The sequence below is a fragment of the Nuphar pumila genome, chromosome 11 (assembly GCF_984573655.1).
Source record: "Nuphar pumila chromosome 11, dmNupPumi1.hap1.1, whole genome shotgun sequence".
In the NCBI taxonomy this organism is placed as follows: Eukaryota; Viridiplantae; Streptophyta; class Magnoliopsida; order Nymphaeales; family Nymphaeaceae; genus Nuphar; species Nuphar pumila.
The window spans coordinates 7,674,203-7,694,701 of record NC_143259.1 but is presented as its reverse complement, the minus strand read 5'-3'; the positions used below and the strand labels follow the sequence as shown (position 1 = coordinate 7,694,701).

Sequence of the window (20,499 nt, the reverse complement as noted above, 5' to 3'; positions counted from 1 at the left end):
CTTCCTTCTCACTTCCAAAGGCTTATTTGGGATAGACTGCCCCAAGCCAGATTGTAGAAGAACTCGACTACCTTGCTGCAACTCGGCTTCAAAATTGCAGAATAGCCACAAATCGCGGTAAGACAATCTAGCAGCCTCCGCAACGTCTTCGTCATCGTCCTCCCCATCTCCATATGGTCTCCACAAAACCTGTACATTGGTAATTCTTTTTAATAACGAATGATAAATATATTAACATTTATTTACGCATGATATGGCAACAACGATATGTACTACGGAAGACAATCCTGCAGCGATGGATACTTAAGAATGTTGAACATTACAACGATTTATAATACTCAATGGTAAATGCTGACGCGATTGTAAACAATTTTAGAACGTTTACCTCGTTTAGTTGCAGCTCATCTAAAATGGACTTAGCATTATAAACTGCGACGTTTATTCTAGCCCAACGACCGATCTTTGGAAAACCACAAATCGGAGAGCCACAACGAGGACACAATGGGATAATATGTTCCAACGCCCAGGCCTAACAAAAACAATATTATTAGTAACACCACAACCTGAAATGAGATTGTTCTACAATTACTAAATATGTAATCAACAAATACCTGAACAAATGGCCAAAATCCACCAACTGTTTTCGTACCGTTACTCGCACGGTAGAGTTGACTGTACAAGTGTGCGAGCATAGCGGCACCCCAGGCATAGTTGTCGACTTCGTCTAAGTCTGCCAGGTACTGCAGCCACATGAAACTTATTCTCGAACAAGAACAATCGAAAAATAATGTAAGACCAAAAAAATATAGAAGGAAGCCGCGCAACTCTTGGTCAGCTATTTCAGATGCACAAGTAGCGGAGTGGCCTTCCCATTTATTACGAAAAAATGAGACCTTCATTGATGTGGAATTTATTCCACCAGAAATACATTGACTCCATTCGTCCATCGACATTCCTAACAGGGCCGTGCATTTCTCCCTTGCGTTATAGTTTGAATGCCGTAACAGGACAGCACTGCCATCGCACTTAAGGACAGTGATCCTCGCCACATCTTCTAGAGTCATGGTGATCTCAAAAGAATCAAACTGGAATGTGTTCGTCTTATCATTCCATTTATTTACCATGTGGGTCATGGTATTCTAGCAAGTTTCAAAATATTGCTGGTCCAAAAGGTCACCGAAGTGCATATTTCGTAATCGGTCCTTCTGATATGCACTCAGCTGACCATACCACGACAGAACTACAGGCCATTGACACCGACCTCCGAGCTTTTCACCTGGTGCTCTAGTTCTCCTGTGAACTCCCTGTAACACAAAATAACATATTATTCCTACCAACTGTAATTTAGTTCCATTTGCACTTATAAATACTATTCTACTAACCGCTATAAATAATATTGGTTGCAGATAGACTATCACAGTAATCGCTATACATATTAATATCTAACACAATAATCGCTATACCAAAATCGCTAAACATATTATTAAATCTTCACAGAGAACAGATATATTTACCTTGGTCGCTATTTTCTCCTGTTCTCCCTCCAACCTGGGACTTTCTACAGGCTCCACCATCGCATGACTTTCTCTCGCCTTCCTTTTCTCGGCCTCCTTCTCCATCCTTTCTCTATCCTTCCTTTTCTCATCCTCCTTCTCCTTCCTTTCTCTCTCCCTTTTCTCCTCCTCCTTCTTCTGTTTCCTTTCTTTCTCCCTTTTCTCCTCTTCCTTCCTCTGCTTCCTTTTTGTCTCCCTTTTCTGCTCCTGCATCCTTTCTCCCCACTTTTTCGCCTCCTGCATCCCTTCTCTCTCCTTTTTCGCCTCCTCCTTCTCCTTCTTTTCTCTCTCTTTTTTCTCCTCATCCTTCTGCTTCCTTTCTCTATCCCTTTTCGCGTCTTCCTTTCCCTTTCCTGCACTTTCTCCTGTTGCTTCTTCCTTTCCCTTTCCTTTTCTTCCTCCTCCTCCTTTTACCGCCTTTCTATCTCTTTCAGTTCTTGTTTCCTTCTTTCCTGCAATTCTTCCTCCTGCTTCTTCCTTTCTCTTTCCTTTTCTTCCTCCTCCTTCCGTTGCCTTTCCTTCTTTTCCTCATTCTCCTTCTCCTGCCTTTGCATTTCCTTAGCTTCCTCAAACTCCTTCTCTCTCATTCGCCTTTCCTTTTCTTCCTCATACTGAGGAATATTTTGTTCCTTCTCTTCCTCCTCCTTATTCATTTGCCTTCGCCTATTCTCCGCCTCCTTCATTAGCCTTGCCTTGTCTCGCATTGCTCTACGCTCCAAGTTTCTCCTCTGAGATTCCGCCTTAGCCTCGGCCAGCATATTGCTAACATTAATTTCCCACTCCTCTGCATTCTTCTTCTTCCTTTCCATCACCTGTGCGTTAATCCTCTGCCTTCTATTTATATTCTCATCAATATTTCTTGCCTTTGCCTTCTCTTCGTCATCCTTGTTCTGCATCTTTCGTTCTTCAGAGTTCTTCCTTTGATCCGCAGCCTCGATATCTGATGGATAATCCTCTGCATAATACGATGCCAAGGCTTTTTCCCTGTCTTCATCGTTCTCAATCTTAAGTATATTTTGGTATCTTTCAAAAACCTTAGATAGATGGGACTGACGGATAACTTCTCTAATAGACAGCCCATAGAACGACGGGGTATCTCTAATCTGATGTGGCGCAGACATTGCTAACCTGCACAACACATTACACGATCATCATGATTAAAAATCGTCGAAATATTTGGGTTCATAAGAAACAAATCGTTGTATAAGAAGCAAAGTTCAGATTGAAGAAAGAAACCTTAAACGAAACTCACCGAAACGATGGGAATTTGGATAATCCAACTGTAGAGTAAGCAGTGGTAAGACGAAAACAGATGCTCTGGAACAAAGGGAAAGAACGCTCCGACGACTCCAGATGAAAGCAAAGAATCTCCGGTAGAGTGCTTAGAGCGAGAATGAATTGTTTCGAACTATTTGAATCCTACAACATAACGCTTGCTACATACGCAAACTCTGCGGAACGTTTTGGCGCGATAACGATGGAGGGCAGTTTTGTCCTTTTCACGAACCGACGGTTCAGTTTTCTAGAAGGAGGGCATTTATGTCCGTTCGAGGAAGATGAAGCGAATGGCGGTAAAGGGTACTTAAGTCTTTGTTGCGGCACCAAATTACGATGCAGTATGATGCGGACTGTCATCGGGAACCATGCCAGTCTCGATCGTATACATGGCTCTATTTGGAAGCCCCGAACATGAGATCTCAGTACCGGCCCTGTTGGGGGGGGGGGAACATATAACCTGCTTCCCTTCACATGCATACGTATTTTGTTTTCACTGAGTACATATTTGACCACAATTATTATATTCATGCCACTCTTGATCGCTGAGCTTTGGCCTTTGGATTGAGGATCTGCTCGTTCGCTTGGCTGTATCATCCCTGAGAAAGGATGCATTGATCTTCCTGAAAACCTAACTTCTACCCACTTTCTATGCCAACGTGGTGCTCAGTAGCCTCCTTCAGGGAAGACTCTGGAAACTCTTGGGCAAGCTTCCTTATCTTCTTCAGCCTCACCACAACCTCTCTCATGTTGATCCTCTCTTCTGCAGACAACTTGGAACACAAAAGACCAACTTCTATGATTGACACCAAAACCAGATGTACAGCAGTCTGTTCTCCATCTTCTCTTCTGTCTCCGTCGGCAATGCTGGCTCTATTCCTCAAAAAATGGCTATCTACAACCTCTGTGACTGCATGAGGGAATGCTTCATCCACCCACTGTCTTAAACTAAGATTACCACTGAAGATGGCATCAGTAGGCTTCTTTCTGGTAAATGTCTCCAACAGGAGGATCCCATAACTGTATACATCAGCCTTAGTGGACATCTTTCCAGCTGCCCCAAACTCTGCTCCACATCATATAAACGTTAGATGATATAAACGAAATTGGGTCATAAAATTTGTGGGGATCAAGGTCTGAGAAGGGGGACAATCTGTCAACACCAATCAAATTTTGACAGGTCAAACAAGAGTAATCCTCTAAACAAACTGGCACAGGTGGGTCTAGGTCTTCGAATCTGACTATATCAATCGTCTAGTAATGCGTTTTTTTGAGGTGGGCTCTAACCAATAGACAGCCATATAGCAAAACGCAACATGTATTGAATTATGAAAAATAAGAAAATGCAATATCAATACCTGGGGCAATATACCCAAGCGTTCCAAGAGTGCTTGTAATAGTTGAGGACCTGCCCTCATCCAGCATCCTTGCAATTCCAAAGTCGCCAACATGTGCTGTCATTTTATCATCCAAGAGTACATTGCTTGGTTTTAAATCACAGTGAACAATAGGCTCCACATAATCATGATGAAGGTATTCCATGGCATGTGCTACATCGATCATAATATCCAATCTTTGTAGGAGTCCCAAATTATCATCTCTTAGATATAACCACTTGTCGAGGCTTCCATTGGACATGTACTGAAGAACCAGAGCCTTGAAATCAAGGTTGGAGCACGAGGTAATGATCTTAACAAGATTCCTGTGCCGAATTTTGCGCATGACCTTACACTCTGCTTCAAAAATCCTTGGTGCACCCTCTAATTGCAAATTCAAGACCTTTATGGCTACAGCTGATCCGTCAGGAAGAGTTCCTTTGTACACTGAACCAAAACTACCACGTCCAAGCAAATTGGATTCATGAAAGTTATTTGTCGCACGCAATATGTTGCTGTATGAGATGGTTAAATATGCCAGTTCGACTGAATCATTAGCTGGGGTATGCTTTTGTGCCCTTCTCTTGAGGCACAACACCCACACCAGCAAGCAGGCAATGAACATGAGAACAGCACCACCAACCAGGCATAAGATTATTATAATGATCCTGTGGCTTCTCGGCTTCCTTGTAGTCGTTGAGCATATTGGCACTTCGAACTTGGGGGCTCCACATAGTCCATAATTTCCCAAAAATGATTGAGCAGTAAGATTTGCAAAAATGCCTCCACTTGGAATTTCTCCCTCCAATCTATTAAAAGATAGATTTAAAAATTTCAGATATTTAAGAGATTCCAAGGACTTTGGGATCGTACCTGACAGAGAATTAAAAGACAGGTCTAGAGATTCAATGCTCAGCAACTGATCGAGTGTGTAGGGGATAGGTCCTTGAAACGAGTTGCAGGAAAGGCTAAGATCTTGAAGCCTTTGGAGTTTTGATAGGCTTGTGGGCAAATGTCCTGAAAATTTATTTGAAGAAAGGTCCATCACGTACAGTGCTTCCATGTTACCCACCTCCAAAGGGAGCAACCCAGTTAGCAAGTTGTGTGATAAGTTCAGAATCTGCAGGTCTTTCAAGTCCCACAGAGCGGAGGGGATTGTTGCTGAGATATTGTTGGCAGATAGGTCTAATTTGGCAAGGCTGCTGAGATTGTGTATAGAGCCCGATATTGGACCAGAAAGCATATTTTGCTGAAGGTATAGATCACCCAAATCCTTCAAGTGGTAAAATTGAGGTGGGATGGATCCTTCTAACCTGTTACCAGATAAACCCAACCTTTGCAACTTCTGCAACCGTCCAATATTCATTGGGATGACCCCACTCAAGCTGTTACCATCCAAGGCCAGGTGCATCAAGTTGGTCAGGTTAGCAATCTCTAATGGGATGCTGCCCTCGATCTGATTCTCGGCCATGTAAAGTTTGTCGAGATTGTCCGACAGATTGCCAACAGAAGCAGAAATAGTGCCATTCAAAAGATTATCAGATACTTCAACTTCTTTTAGGAGCCTGCACTTTGTCAAGGAGGCAATGAAGGACAGTTCAACAGTGTCGGGTGCATTGGTTAAACTGTTGCCCCAAAGATGAAGATGTTATACCAACCTAGTGAAAACAGGATTTCAGAAAAGAGAATTCAAGCCTAGAGGCACGTTCTTAAGATCGCTATCTTTAGAACTTCAATCGCCCCACTCCGGAAATTCCGAAGATGCGAAAAAGGGTTTTGTTACGACTGAGTTCCCAGGATACAACTAGGCTTGAACCTCAAGAGAGTCACTGCTTCGCAAGAACAGATGACCTCTCCCACACATGAACTCTGCAAGCCAAACCGAGAAGAAAGAAAGGAGAAAACTGGAGAGTCAGAAATTCTGATATCCAAAAGACGAAGATAGAAGATATTTATAACCTTTTAGAGAGGCCAAAACGTTTTGCGATAAATGAGATTAAAGGCCATAAATCTGACAGTTTGAAAATAGGATGAAAGGCACCTGAACGATCACCTACCTTTGACTGTCAATCAAAGGCCTCCAAAACCGTCCAACAGTCACAAAGCGCCTTAAACTCAATATAAATGCTATTAAAACCTTTCAAACGGCCAGATGTCTCAAAACCGAAAAATCAAAATGGATATTTGCGCCATCAAAACGCCACATTGCGCCTCAAGCGCCCTTGCGCACGCACGCGCGCGCGCGCGTGTGCGCGAACGGCGCGTCCGTTGCTGCACGATGCGCAGCAACGTCCGCAATCCACCTAAATACTCAAGGCTTACCAAAGTAAAGAATAGATTACAAACTCTCTATTTAAACCTCTTGAAAAGCTTTTCTCTCTTAGATATGGGACTAAACTTTTCAAAACACTTTTGATAGTAACCATTAATAATTTAAAACTTTCCTAACAGAAGATACTGTAGCTCGGACAAACTGCCAATTTCCGAGGGTATCGGACCACTAAAGCTATTGTTAGGCAGCACAATGACACTGAGCGTGGATGCATTCGAAAGAGAGACTGGTATCTGCCCACTCAAACGATTATCGCGAAGATAGATTTGTTGGAGATTGGGAAGGGTATGGCCAATATCTAAGGGGAGTTGCCCTGTTAGGTCATTGTCTGACAAGTCGATAACTTGGAGAGAAGAGATGTTGAAAATTGTAGAGGGAATTTTACCCGAGAGATTGTTGCTAGACATGTCCAGAATTCTCATGTTGACTAAGCCACCAAGTTCACTGGGTATGCTTCCCTGTAAATCATTACCCTGCAGGGAAAGCTCCTCTAATTTTGAAAGGTTCCGCAGACTGGGTGGAAGGGTGCCAACCAGCTCGTTATAATCAAGATATAGAAACCTGAGGTTAGGCAAGCTCCCCAGCCACGCAGGGATGCTCCCCGTGAACTGGTTGACTGGCAGAAACAACGATTGGAGATGTTGACAGTAGCTTAAACTGTGAGGAATAGGTCCACCAATTCTGTTCCTGGTCAAGTTGAGCACTTGCAAGCGTCGCAAGCGACCAAATTCGACAGAAAGAAGATTGCCATAGAAGGCATTACCTTGGAGAGTCCGAACTTGCAGAAAGGAGAGGTTGGAGATGAGCGGGGAAAGAGTGCCGGCCAACGACATGAAGGGGAGACTCAGCGCCACGACTCTAAGTCGGCAGTGACTGCATGAAACTCCATTCCAGTTGCAGAAGGAGGTATTCGTGTCCCAATTTGACAACGAGTTGTTGGGATCTTGGACAATATAGGATTTGAAGGAAAGCAAGGCAGACTCATCGGTGGTGGACTCGCTTGGATACGCAGGGCTAGAATCCATACCGCTGTTGCAAGCATGCACGAAGAAGGGAAAGCTGCTGCAGCAGATGATAAACAAGGGAAGCAGAGGTAGTTGAAGGGCAGCCATGACTTTGTATTAGCACAAAGAGAGGAAGATGGACGTAGAAGTATATATAAAGAGAAACTCCTGCCTTGATAAACATGCGACAACAGCAGGGGGGAAGCTGCCACTGCTTGTAGGAGGGCCCCATGGTCGACAGACTAGACTTGCAAGCTGACCACTAAAGTCAGGGGCCCAAACATATATTCTGGACTTGGCACACTTGGTGAATCCGATTGTTTCATCTGGTTATGTATTCATGCTTTGATAACCATTAAGACCTGTGCCAATTTGAACCATTTTGAGAAAGAGAGAGATGACCATAGCATGGATCGATGATGATACAACTCACAACAGCCCTGAGTTACACCTGTCAGGTCCAAGGTTAACTCTGATTTTATGAGTATCAGCTCTGTTCAATTCTGAAACATGAATAGGGTTTTTACAAGGTTCAAAAAATGAACGGTCCAAAATCTTTATAAATTTTTAGGCTTCAAATATCAGTTTTTTTTATCAAAAACACATTATTCAGGTATGAATTCCTCGTAAATCGACCATGCCCGACACATGTATGAGGTCCAAACTGCGAAAAACTATCGAAATCGCAGAAAAAGAAAAACCCATTTAACATGTTCGCATCTAACGTGTGAGCAGCTCTCTCTCTCTCTCTCTCTCTCTCTCTCTCTCTCTCTCTCTCTCTCTCTCTCTCTCTCTCTCTCTCTCTTAGGTATTGCCTGCCTGAATGCTAGATCCGCAGGGGTTTCAGACTCGGCCTCCGTGTCGAACTCAGGTATTGTCTGCCTGAATGCTAGATTCACAGAGCTGACTCTGCTTTTACGGTCGTGGCGCATGAAAGAGGAGATTCGGTGGAGGCAGCGGTCTCGTGCTATTTGGCTTAAAGCGGGTGACGGAAATACTTGCTTTTTTCACTCTGTTGCCTCTCATTGGCATCGTAGGCATGCCATTCCTTCCATATGCATTGAAGGTGTTTACCACTCTGGGGATCAGGTTCTACCAGCGGTGACTGATTTCTTCATCAAGCTTTATGCCAGAAACCCCTCGATCGGTGGGTCGATGAGTACAGACTTCATTCGTTGCATCGACCATGCGTTATCCAAGTCTTTGCAAGTGCCCTTTTTGGAAGAGGAAATCTTTGCGGCAGTTACAGCTTTGTCTGGGTGGAAAGCCTCTGGTTTTGATGGTTATCCTGTGGACTTCTATCGCACCTTTTGGACGTGTGTTAAGGGTGATATTCTGAGTATGTTCGCTGAGTTCCACCGCATCAGTCGGTTACCATCTATCTATCACCTGGCCATTGTATCTCTTATTCCGAAAGACGCTACGTCGGTGGACATAGCACGGTACCGTCCTATCTCGGTCTTAGGGGGAATCTATCAGATCATCGCCAAGGTATTGGCTACCAGAATGCGATATGTCGGTGATCAGATCTTTTCAGATGCTCAATTTGCCTTCATTCCCCATAGACGGCTGCAACATTCATTTATTTTGGCCACAGAGGTGGTTCACTCTATGAAGTCCAACGGGAGGCCGTTCTTTACTCTTAAACTTGACTTCCACAAAGCGTATGACTCGGTGCACTGGCCTTTCCTCTTTCACATGTTGAAGAACTTTGGATTTGGTCGGCGCTTCTCTAGCTGAGTGCGTGAGTTGGTCACTAATGCACAATCCCAAATTCAGATTAACGGGGCCTGTGGTAAGCAGTTCAAGGTTGGGCGTGGTATTCGACAAGGATGCCCCTTGTCCCCTCTGCTTTTTAACGTCGTTTCTGAAGGCATTGTAGTCTTGCTCAAGAGGGCCGTGGGATGTGGTTTTATTAAGCCACTAGGAGTTCAGGAGTTCCAAAGCAATATTCTTACTTACTTCGATGATATGATTGTTTTCGGCGTTGGATCCATCGAACAGATGTTAAGAGTCAGTCTCATCATCCTCTTCTTCCTATCGATGTCGGGCCTCTCGCTAAACAATGATAAGTGTTGCATTTCCATGATCAATGTTCCTCCGCATATGCAGGTCATTGGGCAGAAGATCTTTCAGTGTGCCACTTCGGATAAGTTTTTCTCCTACCTTGGTCTGCCGCTTCAGCTCTCACGGATTCCATCAGTTGCTTGGAACACCACTCTCCAAAAGGTTCAGACAAAAATTTCGACTTGGCAAGCCTCCTACCTTTCGATTGCCGGCAGACTTATTCTCATCAAGCATGTTTTAAATGTGATGCCAGAATTTATTATGTCTATGTTACTTATGCCTGTGGGGATCAATAAGAAGCTCTCTAGAGTATTGACCAAATTTCTGTGGTCTGGGCAAGGTAACAATAAAAAACGTCACCTTGTGGGTTGGGAAATGATAAGGCTACCGCAGAATAGAGGCGGTTTGAGGATTTCAAACTCTAGGTTAAGAAGTATTGTTCTGGTTGTTAAGCAAAGTTGGCTTGCACATCAATCGGGGTCCCCTTGTGCGAATTTCCTTCAGGCTAAATATGGATCAGTGGAGTCTTTGTTTGGGGGTCAGCACGCAATTAGGTCACCCATTTCGTATCTACGGAGATCGTGGATTCAAGCTTGGTCTGCTGTGTGGGGTGGTGAGGGCGACGACGTCGCTCAGAGCCAGTTCCTTTGTAGAGCGATCACCCCGACTGGCTCCGTCCGCACTAAAGACACATACCTTTCTCTCCTTCCGGCAGGTGTGAATCAGTTCCATATGAGAATTATCTGGGGCAAAGGTCCTTCTCCGAGAGAGCGCTTCCTTGCTTGACTTATTTTGCATGATCGGGTACAGACGGATAGCTTCCTCAAGTCTATAGGTTTCTGTATTGTGAGTAAATGTGTTCTCTGCGAGAGGGCCGAGGAATCTGCGTTGCACCTATTCTGGGAATGTCAGGTCTTTCAAGATATCTTTAAGGTTACCTGAAATAAACCGGTCATGTCTGTGCGCCAGGAGTCTTTCACTGTAGACCTCTTGTGGGGACCCCAGCCAGTTCGTAGATGTAAAAGTTGGCGGATCATTTGGAGAACTTGGTTGCTCTCTTCTTGGTGGGCCGTTTGGATGTTGCGCAACAATGCTATTTTCAGGCAGACCCCGGTTAATTTCAACAAGTTAGTAAATTATATTTTGGCGGATGTATACGCATCGTTACGCATATGCCTTCCGGATCTTCAACACCACTTGCCGCTAAGGCCTCCCCTGAATCCAGACTGATCGCCTCGGATTTTATCTGTATTTTGTGTCTATTTTTGGCTTATGTGTTTTTTGTCTTGTTTGTCGGCTTCAACGGCTGTTGAACCAGTCGTAATGTTGATATCTTTGATTCGGCTCTCTCTCTCTCTCTGTCTATATATATATATATATATATATATATATATATATATATATATATATATATATATATATATATATATATATATATATATATCAAATCAGGTCAATTTGGATATATATATAACTGATGATTCACCAGTTATAATAAATCCCCACAGCATATCTCATTGGACGGAGATGTGTGAGCCCGAATCACAATTCCCAAGGTGTGTGGTGGGGATCGAATGCAACTAATGATGAGTCTCTCTCATGGCGTATGAGTGCTTTCTCGTATGAAGCACGAATGTAAGCCAACCGTCGCCTCCATGAGGACCGACTTGAATTTGATGCAACAAATTCTTCATGAGTGGTTTCATGTCCACACGAGAATTGTGAAAAGTGAGTTCATGTTTACTAAGGACAGTACAAGCTGTGGAGATGAGAAAATTGTGCAAAGTCATGTTGAGAGTAAGGCCAAAATAGGCTGGACAGCTTGATTAGAGCCCACATAAAAGACAATAGGCCTTGACGAATTGAGCACAACCAGAAAGAAGACAAAGGATAGGCTTGACAACCCAGTCCAATCTACGGGCCCTTCTGCATGGATTTCCTCACCTAACCACGATTGAGTCCTCCTCAGGTCAAGACCATGTGGAACAAGTAAAAGATGAAGGGAACAACGAAGCCCAACTATTTTTTTTTTATAGGCAAGCTAGGGTTAGGCAGACCCCTTCCAGTTATACAACTATACCATTGGGGTTTGAACCTGCAACGTCCCAACACAAGGTGACGTGCACTAGCTTCTCCTACCAACTTTTTAATGAAGCTCAACTCACTAATGAAGGTAAAAGTGTTAAATGAATTAAGGTCCCCAGAGCATGGAGTCTAAAGTGACGAGGAAAGAGTTCTCTCAAAGGAAGGTGACCAGTTCAAAGAGATCAATCGTGATATAGGAACTACCACCGAGGTGGTCTCCCATGTGGTAAGCGGGGTCCTGTGCCAAGATGAAGGCCTAGGTTTGAATCCTTCTGCCACAAGGGTCTTAAGAGAGATCTGGTAGGGGTCTGCCTAATCCCAGCTTGCCTTTCAAAAAAATTTTTGTGATATATGAACTATTGGTATATCAAGAGAAGTCTCCAAAGGGAAAGAGTTGCAACAAAGCTTGGTGTCAAAGCAAAGCAATCATCCAACTCAATGCCACATAATTAGCAAGAGGAAGTTGAAGAATTTTGGAAATAGCAATGCATGTGCACATCATACAATCCTTTTGGGTGTAGCAACGTTCTATAAATATTTGACTCCTCTCCTCTCAAAGACCATGAGAGAGAGAGTGAAATGTTTTCATGGACATATACCCACAAACCAAACCATTAAGACATGTCCCAATTTGAACCATTTTGAGAGAGAGCACAAAGAGAAAAGAGAGGGCCTAGCCCCTCTTCTGCCTACAAAGGGAACAAGGAGGGGCTCAGGCCCTCACCTGCAATAGAGGAACAAAGAGATGTGGCTCAACCCTTCCCAGCATACGAAGGAACAGGGAGGGGCAGAGTCCCTCCCTTACAAACAGAGGACACAAGGAAGAGGCCCGGTCTGGCCCGACCCCTCCCTTGTGTACAGAAGAAGCAAGGAGGGGGCTCGGCCCCTCCCCTGCAACCCGAAGGCACAAGGAGGGGGCCTCGGCCCCTCCCCAGCATACAGAGAGAGCAGGGAGGGTCTCAACCCCTCCCCTGCAAACAAAGGATACAGGGAGGGGGCCCGACCTCTCCCCTACAAACAAAGGAGACAGCGGGGCTTGACCCCACCCCTGCAACCAGAAGACGTAGAGAGGAGGCCCAGTCCCTCCCCTGCGTGTCAAGAAAGCAGGGAGGGGCTCGGCCCCTCCCCTCTGAACAGAGGAAAACAGAGAGGGAGAGAGGGGCAAAGCCCCTTCTGGTCGATCACACACAGGCGGTAGAGAGGGGGAGAGCGCGACAGGGGGTCGCCGGCCTCCTGTCGTCTCTCCGACAATCGTAGAGAGAGAGGGGGAGGATAAGGCACGACAGGGGGGCGTCGACCTCCTGCCAACCCTCTGGCAAACAGAGAGAGGGAGAAGGCGCGACAGAGGGGCATCGACCTCTTGCCGACCTTACGACAAACGTAGAAAGAAAGAGAGAGGGGACAAAAGGGAGTTGTCGGCCTCCTATCAGCCCTATGACAGCGAGAAGAAAAAGAAGAAGAAGAGTACCTGAAGGAGGTAGTCGGTGGTGTCGGCTGACATTTTTGGCATTGTCGCACGTAGGGAGCGAGAAAGAGAGGAGTCGAGAGGGAGGTGCAGGTCGTGAGGACCCTCCCTCCCCTCTGCGTTTTTTAAAAGAGGAATCAGGGGAGCCGAACAGGGAAACCCTGAAGGGTTTTTTGTTTTTGCAATGGGGATGAGGGAGCGCTGCTGCGGGGGTAGGGGAGGAGGGTTTTAACAAAACCCTCGCCCCCTGCATGTTTTAACCCTAATGGATCCAGTTCGGGTCCAAATCCGACCCGAGTCTGATTTTTTTTTTTTTAAATTTCGTGGGTTTTACACCGGGTCCAAGGTTAACTCCATATGCCCATAATCTTCAGGATGAAGTATGAACGACTACCAAAACCCTCCTAAATGAATGCATTTTATGTGGATGAGCCCACTGTTCACTCTCTAGATAAAAGGATTCTATGGCTGCAAAATAAACGACCATGATGCACTTATCTTAGTGGCGAACGACATCACAGCTTCCTTTGCAGGTCGGGATCGGGTGCAATCACAGCACAAAAGTTGCATTAAGAACCTGATTGCCCTCCATCAGGCCTTGGGCCCACAACTACAGGCCTGTCCCTAAGATTATTCACCGGTTATATTCAATCCCCACGGCATATCTCATTGGACGGAGATGTGTGGGAGCCCAATTCACAATCCCCAAGTGAGATGTGCGGTGGGGATCGAATGCAACTAATGATGAGTCTCTCTCATGGCACATGAGTGCTTTGACGTATGAAGCACGAATGTAAGTCAGCCGTCGCCTCCATGAGGACTGGTTTGAATTTGACGCAACAACTTCCTCATGAGTGGTTTCATGTCCACACGAGAATTTCAAAAAGTGAGTTTCTTTTTCGCAAGGACAGTACAAGCTATGGAGATGAGAAAATTGTGCAAAAGTCATGTGTAGAGCAAGCCCAGAAATAGGCTGGACTGCTTGATTAGAGCCCACATAAAAGGCGAGAGATAGGCCTTGACGAATTGAGCACAACCAGAAAGAAGACAAAGGATAGGCTTGACAACCCAGTCCAATCTACGGGCCCTCCTGCATGGATTTCCTCACCTAACCACGATTGAGTGAGGTCAAGACCTTGTGGAAGAAGTGAAAGATGAAGGAAACAACGAAGGCCAACTTTTTTTTTTATAGGCGAGCTAGGGTTAGACAGACCCCTACCAGTTATACAACTATACCATTGGGGTTTGAACCTGCAACTTCCCACCACAAGGTGACGTGCACTAGCTTCTCCTACCAACTTCCTAATGAAACTCAACTCACTAATGAAGGTAAAAGTGTCCTGGTTCAGTTTCCTAATGTAGATGAATGAAGGTCTCTAGAGCATGGAGTCTAAAAGAGATGAGAAAAGAGTTCTCTCCAAGGAAGGTGAGCAGTTCAAAGAGATCAATTGTGACATAGGAACTAGTGAACTACCACTGAGGTAGTATCCCATGTGGTAAGCGGGGTCCTGTTCCAAGCTGAAGGCCCAGGTTCCAATCCTTCTGCCACATGGGTCTTAAGAGATATCTGGTAGGGGTCGGACTAACCCCAGCTTGCCTTTGAAAAAAAAAATTGTGATATAGGAACTATTGGTATATCAAGAGAAGTCTCGAAAGGGAAAGAGTTGCAACAAAGCTTGGTGTCCAAGCAAAGCAATCATCCAACTCAATGCCACATAATTAGCAGGAGGAAGTTAAAGAATTTTGGAAATTGCAATGCTTGTGCACATCATGCAATATCTTTGGGTGTTACAAAGTTCTATAAATATTTGTCTCTTCTCCTCTCAAAGACCATGAGAGAGAGAGAGAGTGAAATGTTTTCATGGACATGGGTTCTTCACAAACCAACCACACAACTTGTATGCACTTGTGTGATTTGCATGCTCTGTTATGGTATCGGAGCCACACTGGACTTAGCCTCTTCAAGTGCAGCATCCTCTAGCATGTCTTCTTTGTGAGGCACTCAAGACTCAAGCATGACGTCTAATGTATTCATGGCTCCTTCTATCAGTAATATCTCTTCTTTCAGTTAAACTGAATACAGAACTTTTTGTTATGGGAATCACAGTTCACTCTATGTTTGACATAATTGGATTGGCAGCCTACCCTGCCTATGTTCAAGGAAGACTCAACTAAATCTTGATTGTGTATAGGATCAACTTCTCCTTAGTTGGTATATATCCTCATTGTCAGAGTCAATTCATGCTCAAATTGTTTGTATAAATTCCTCTTTCCTAGTAGCACTTGAACATTCATATTTGTTGCATGCACGCCTAGCCCACTAACCCTTGGAACACAACTTTACCCTTTTGGATCTGCTTTTTTACTTGCGTTTTTCTTTAGTGTTTTGCTTGTATGTTCCCTTTTGTATTTTGGATTGGATCCATGTACTTAGATAACCCAAATCCATAATCTTAGTCTCATTTTAGCAGGTGATGGCTCTTTGTTGTAACTCTCATTCTTGTTTACTTTTCTAATTGCAATAGCAATTCAATTGAGAGTTCCTTTCATAACAAATCTTTGGCAGGATCCTCTCCTCTAATTGAGGAGAATTGACTTTTGATCCCCAGCTTCCACACTAATAAACTTCACTCAGCTCCAATATCCTTCCATTAGCCCCAATCCAAGCTAGCCTCATCCTATTTTTTCACCATTTTTTTGCAATTCTCCACCATTATTCTCCCTAGCCTTCCAACAAATAAGCTATTTGGAAGGCTAGGGAGAGTCCAAAATGCCTTACAAATGCTAATTGTAGTTTTCACGTCCAAACGACACCTCATTGGTAAGAGCAACAACTAAGCTATTTGGATCTAGATCTGACGTAGATTCAATGACATAAGCCACAACTTGGACTGGATCTTGTCCAGATCTATTGGCAAGAGCAACAACTTAGGGTGTTTGGATCTGGGTCTGATCCAGATCCATTACTGGAATTACAACTCAGAATGGATCTAACCCGGATCCAAACCACTAGAAAAATAATTCAACTAGAAGGACAACTTAGTTTGGATCTGATCTAGATCCAAACAGTTCAAATGATAACTCAATTGGATCCAATTAGTTCAAATAATAATTTAGATCCAAATCCAAAACTTTAGATAAAAAATTAAGCCAAAACGGCAATGGACAAAAAACAATTGAGCCAAAACAATAATTCGGACTAGATTTTGATCCAAAACCAGATTCAAATGGGCTAAAAGCCATGTTTGACACAATTGTTTTACTAGTCATGTTTTTTTTATGAAAAAACATGATTTTTTAAGACTTGAATATCTAGAAAAATCTTAGACGGTCTCTTTTTTAAACCTTATAAAAACTATACGTGTATCAGAATCGGATGATCCAAGAGTCGATTCCTATAAAATCAAGCATGTAGGATATATCTGTATGGTTAAATTTAAGAAAAACATGAAAAACCCCTTCGGAAGCTCGGTTAACACTGTGGTTAGCAACTAACACATCTACAAGAAATCTGTGTTTTACTGACGGTAGCGTCATTGTAAAATGCATTTTATTCGTGCAAAAGTCGCTGCAGTAAATCCCTGATTTCTTGTAGTGTACCCTCTCTCTCTTTTATATATATATATATATATATATATATATATATATAGAGAGAGAGAGAGAGAGAGAGAGAGAGAGAGGGTAGAGTAAAAAAATTCAGTCTCTTGACAAAGTTACATTCAAGTGTATTTTAAGATCCATGACACTTCTCAAAGAAATCAAAGGTTCCACACAAAGGCACAAAAGTCACCACAATGATAATTAATGTATAGTAAAAGGCCAAAGAATACTTCCCTCCGTGCTCGCCACGGTCTAGTGTTCTTTCAAAAAAGATAATTATTCTAGTAGACAAAATGGACGGTGATCCTGAGCAGTGTCTCAGCCCCATCAGCTACATACTGACCAGTTGGGATGAGGGGTTGGACATCAGCAAACCCACTTGCATGTTTGAACTTGCCGGTTCCCCCAGTCACTGAGACACGAGACACGAGACATGGGGACTTCCAGATGGTATGCACCAAAGAGGTTCAGGTTATCACCAAACTCCCCTCCCTCCAGTAATGTTGTGAATGCTATCATCTGTGTCGTGCCATCGGCCGAGCTCGATACATACACACCTTGAGTCCTTCCAATTGGTTGTGAACCTAACTCTGGTCCCATAGTCAGCTCATCGTCGATGACCATGATCGTTCAGAACCCCAAGTCAGTCCATTGGGTCCTAGCTGGGTTTGTATGTTACCATTATTGTCATTGGAAGTATGTGTGAAATTTGAGCTTGATAATCCAATTCCTAATGGGATGTCATTGATGTTGTACGTAGGTCAGCTATATCGGTCATAATGGTCTATGGACGTAGCAACCCGCATAAAACACTTCAATTCTACATATTAGCCATACAATAAGAGAACTCACCGGTAGTTAGCCGAGAGGTCAAGCTCAATCCCGGAATGGTTCATGCTACATCCTAACACTATAAAAAAATTGTTAATTAGCAACGGAAATTTATGATGGATTATTTTCATCGCAAATTTGCGACGAATTAGCTATAAAAAAAGTAGTCATCCCTAAAATTGAAATTTGCTGCAGAATTAGTGACGAAAAAATTTTGTCTCAAAATCCATTGCTAATTAGTGACGGATTCGTGACAGAAATATTTTGTCTCAAACTCCATCGCAACTTCGCGACGGAAACATTTTGTCTCAAACTCCGACGCAACTTAACGACAGATTAACGATGGAAAAAATTCGTCTCAAAATTCGTCGCTAAATAGCGATGGGTTTTGAGACAGAATTTTTCCGTCGCTACTTTTCGATATAAAACGGCACCCAAAATTCTCCACCCCCCCCCCCTTCTCTTATTACCCCAAATCAACTTCCTCAGGTGTCCTAGGGTTTGTCGTTCCTGAGGGTTTCTGCAGAGGGTGAGTAGGTGGGTGCCTCGGATTCGGCATCTGGAGGTGTGTGGTCGGCGGGGATGGGAAAGATTTTGTGCTTCTTGGTGTGCCAGATGAGCTACGACAAGGGGCCTAGGGTTCTGATGTTGCTCCAGTGCGACCATGGCTTCTGCAGAAACTGCCTTTCACAGATGTTTGCGGCGTCGGCTGACGACTCCCTTTCATAGGTTGGGTCCGACTATTTGCAGGATTTGTTGCTGCTTTTTAAGCCAAAAACAGCATAGAGTTTTACGGTGTTTTCAAGAGGCGATGGGTGAGAAATGCTTGGATTTCTTAAAGTGTGACCATTTTCATGATTTTGTTTGTTGAAGATCGCTCGTGTCCTTGGTTTTGGTTTGCCATGGAAGGGCGAGTGAGCGGGTGCTCAGATTCTCTTAAGTGTTGGTGTTGCCCTTTGCTATGTGCTTGATTTAGAGGATGGCTTCGGGGGTTCTCCTTGATGATTTGGGTGTGATGGTTCTGTTGTCATAGTCAGAATATTGTTGGTTGTTTCCTTATGGCTGGATATAGGAGGGGGTAGAATGGGGTTTGTTAGAGAGGGGGGTGCCTTGTTTGGACGCTAATGGGTTGTGCTGAAGCGGTTGTGCCTTAGTCGATGCGCTTGCGGGCCAGCCAAAAAGCATAATAAAAGTTATAATTTTTGGTTTTGGGGAGGGTTTCGCAGGGCTGTTTTGCTTGGGGTCCTCCTTGTGTCTGTGTCTTTCTTTTCTTGCCTTCCTCTCCATTTTGTTCATTTTTGATCCTCAACCAACTTATGTGCCCATAAAAGCGATTGATGGTGGTGGACTCGTCACACAATTCTCCTTAACATGGTGCATCAGGTATGAAAAGTTAAATGGTTTTACTATGATATTCTCGCTGCATCAATTTAAATGTTTCACTAAAAAGGAAAATGCAGGATAATCATTTTCTTAGTTCATAGACCTTATATCCAAACATCCTTTTGCTTGGCAATCAAATTCTCTAGCATTATATTATCGGCTCAACTTCGGTACAAGTCTGCAAAGAATATGGAATTACATATTGCAGATCGTGCCAACTTGTTGATTTTCTTTCCTTTGTTGAAGGTGACAATCTTTTGATTCCCCCAAAATTAGGCATTATCGATGTATCATGCTACAATTTATGACTCTACTAATTTGATTGTACTATTGTTCTACAATTCTTCCATTATGTTAGTGCTGCTACTGTGATTATTAAAAGTCAATGAGCTTAGTTCGAGGCTGATTTCGTAGGGATGTAATTTCCAGTCTCCTCATATTTCTAAAGCAATAAATTTCCCCGATGGTCTTTATCAATGTTTTTGGTTTGTATCCATTAGTGTATGTGTCTGTCTTAAGGGAAGTTTCAAGTTGCCAACTGAGCTTGCTTGGTGATGATTTAGCTTAAAGCCGAGGTCCGTTGCTGAAATCTGTTTTGTTTTTGTTTTTTTTAGTTATTCTTCTTCTTCTCCTTTTTAGTTGCCGCGGGATGTAGTTTATGTTGATTTTCTTGAAGGACTTACCTTGTGTCTTTATGTTCTTGTCTTGGTTCTGTTGAGGGGGAAACTGAAATCCCTAATTCTATAAATCTTGGTAACTCGGTGTGTGTTTTTGTACAAGGGGACCAATTCCGTGATATATACATTTTTTTATTATTTGTATTTGGTTGGTATTGGTTATAATTCTATAAATCTGGGTGACTCCACTTGTTCTTCAGTAGAAAAAGGTCATCTCTCTCTCTCTCTCTCTCTCTCTCTCTCTCTCTCTCTCTCTCTCTCTCTCTCTCTCTCTCTCTCTCTCTCTCTTGTTTGTTGAATTCTGAATGTTGGTTTTGTTGGCACAAGAATATTGAGGATGTTTTTGAACGTTATGTCGGCAAGCTTAAATACATGGGAGAAGGGCCAGGCTCTCAAATCACATTTGGTTTTATCTTGCTCCTCATGTGACATGGCTAATGCTTTTTCATTTTTTTTATGACGAATATTTGCAGGATTAAAGATCTGGAGGTGAGAGAGTTATTGATATTAGGATATTATTTCAGATATGACCAACTTTTTTTCTCTTTTTGCTTTTCTAAATCGATACACTCTGCTCATGTGTTTCTGCTTCATCAAAATTTGTTGATGTTAGCAAACAAAATAAATTGAGAATTCAACTGAAGCCCTAATATGTTAAGCAAAGTGAAGGACCACATCAATAATAAAAAATAAAAAAACAATTTACAGTCTACACATAGCAAGAGGAATACAGTATCATGGGAAGTATGCATCTATAAAAAAGGATTCTATTTCCAGGGAATACAGTATCTTGAGTACACATCCTTAATCTATCTATGCATCTAGTTATGAATATGAAGATTTATTTAAGT

General features: G+C 43.2%; 1 protein-coding gene across 1 annotated transcript; it reads right to left on the bottom strand.

Moving 5' to 3' along the window:
* Nucleotides 1-17,038: 17,038 nt before the first annotated feature.
* LOC149821813 (dirigent protein 16-like) lies at nt 17,039-17,381 on the bottom strand. The gene is made up of 2 exons (XM_089981443.1): nt 17,216-17,381; nt 17,039-17,169 (listed from the first exon to the last, which is right to left on the bottom strand). Exons 1-2 carry the CDS (start codon nt 17,379-17,381, stop codon nt 17,039-17,041), a joined length of 297 nt encoding a protein of 98 aa, XP_089837569.1.
* Nucleotides 17,382-20,499: the final 3,118 nt, after the last annotated feature.

Coding starts and splice junctions, on each gene's coding strand:
- LOC149821813 (XM_089981443.1), bottom strand. CDS start 17,381: ATGGTCATCGACGATGAGCTGACTATGGGACCAGAGTTAGGTTCACAA. Junction 17,170..17,215: donor TGATAACCTGAACCTCTTTG/GTGCATACCATC, acceptor CTCGTGTCTCAG/TGACTGGGGGAACCGGCAAG.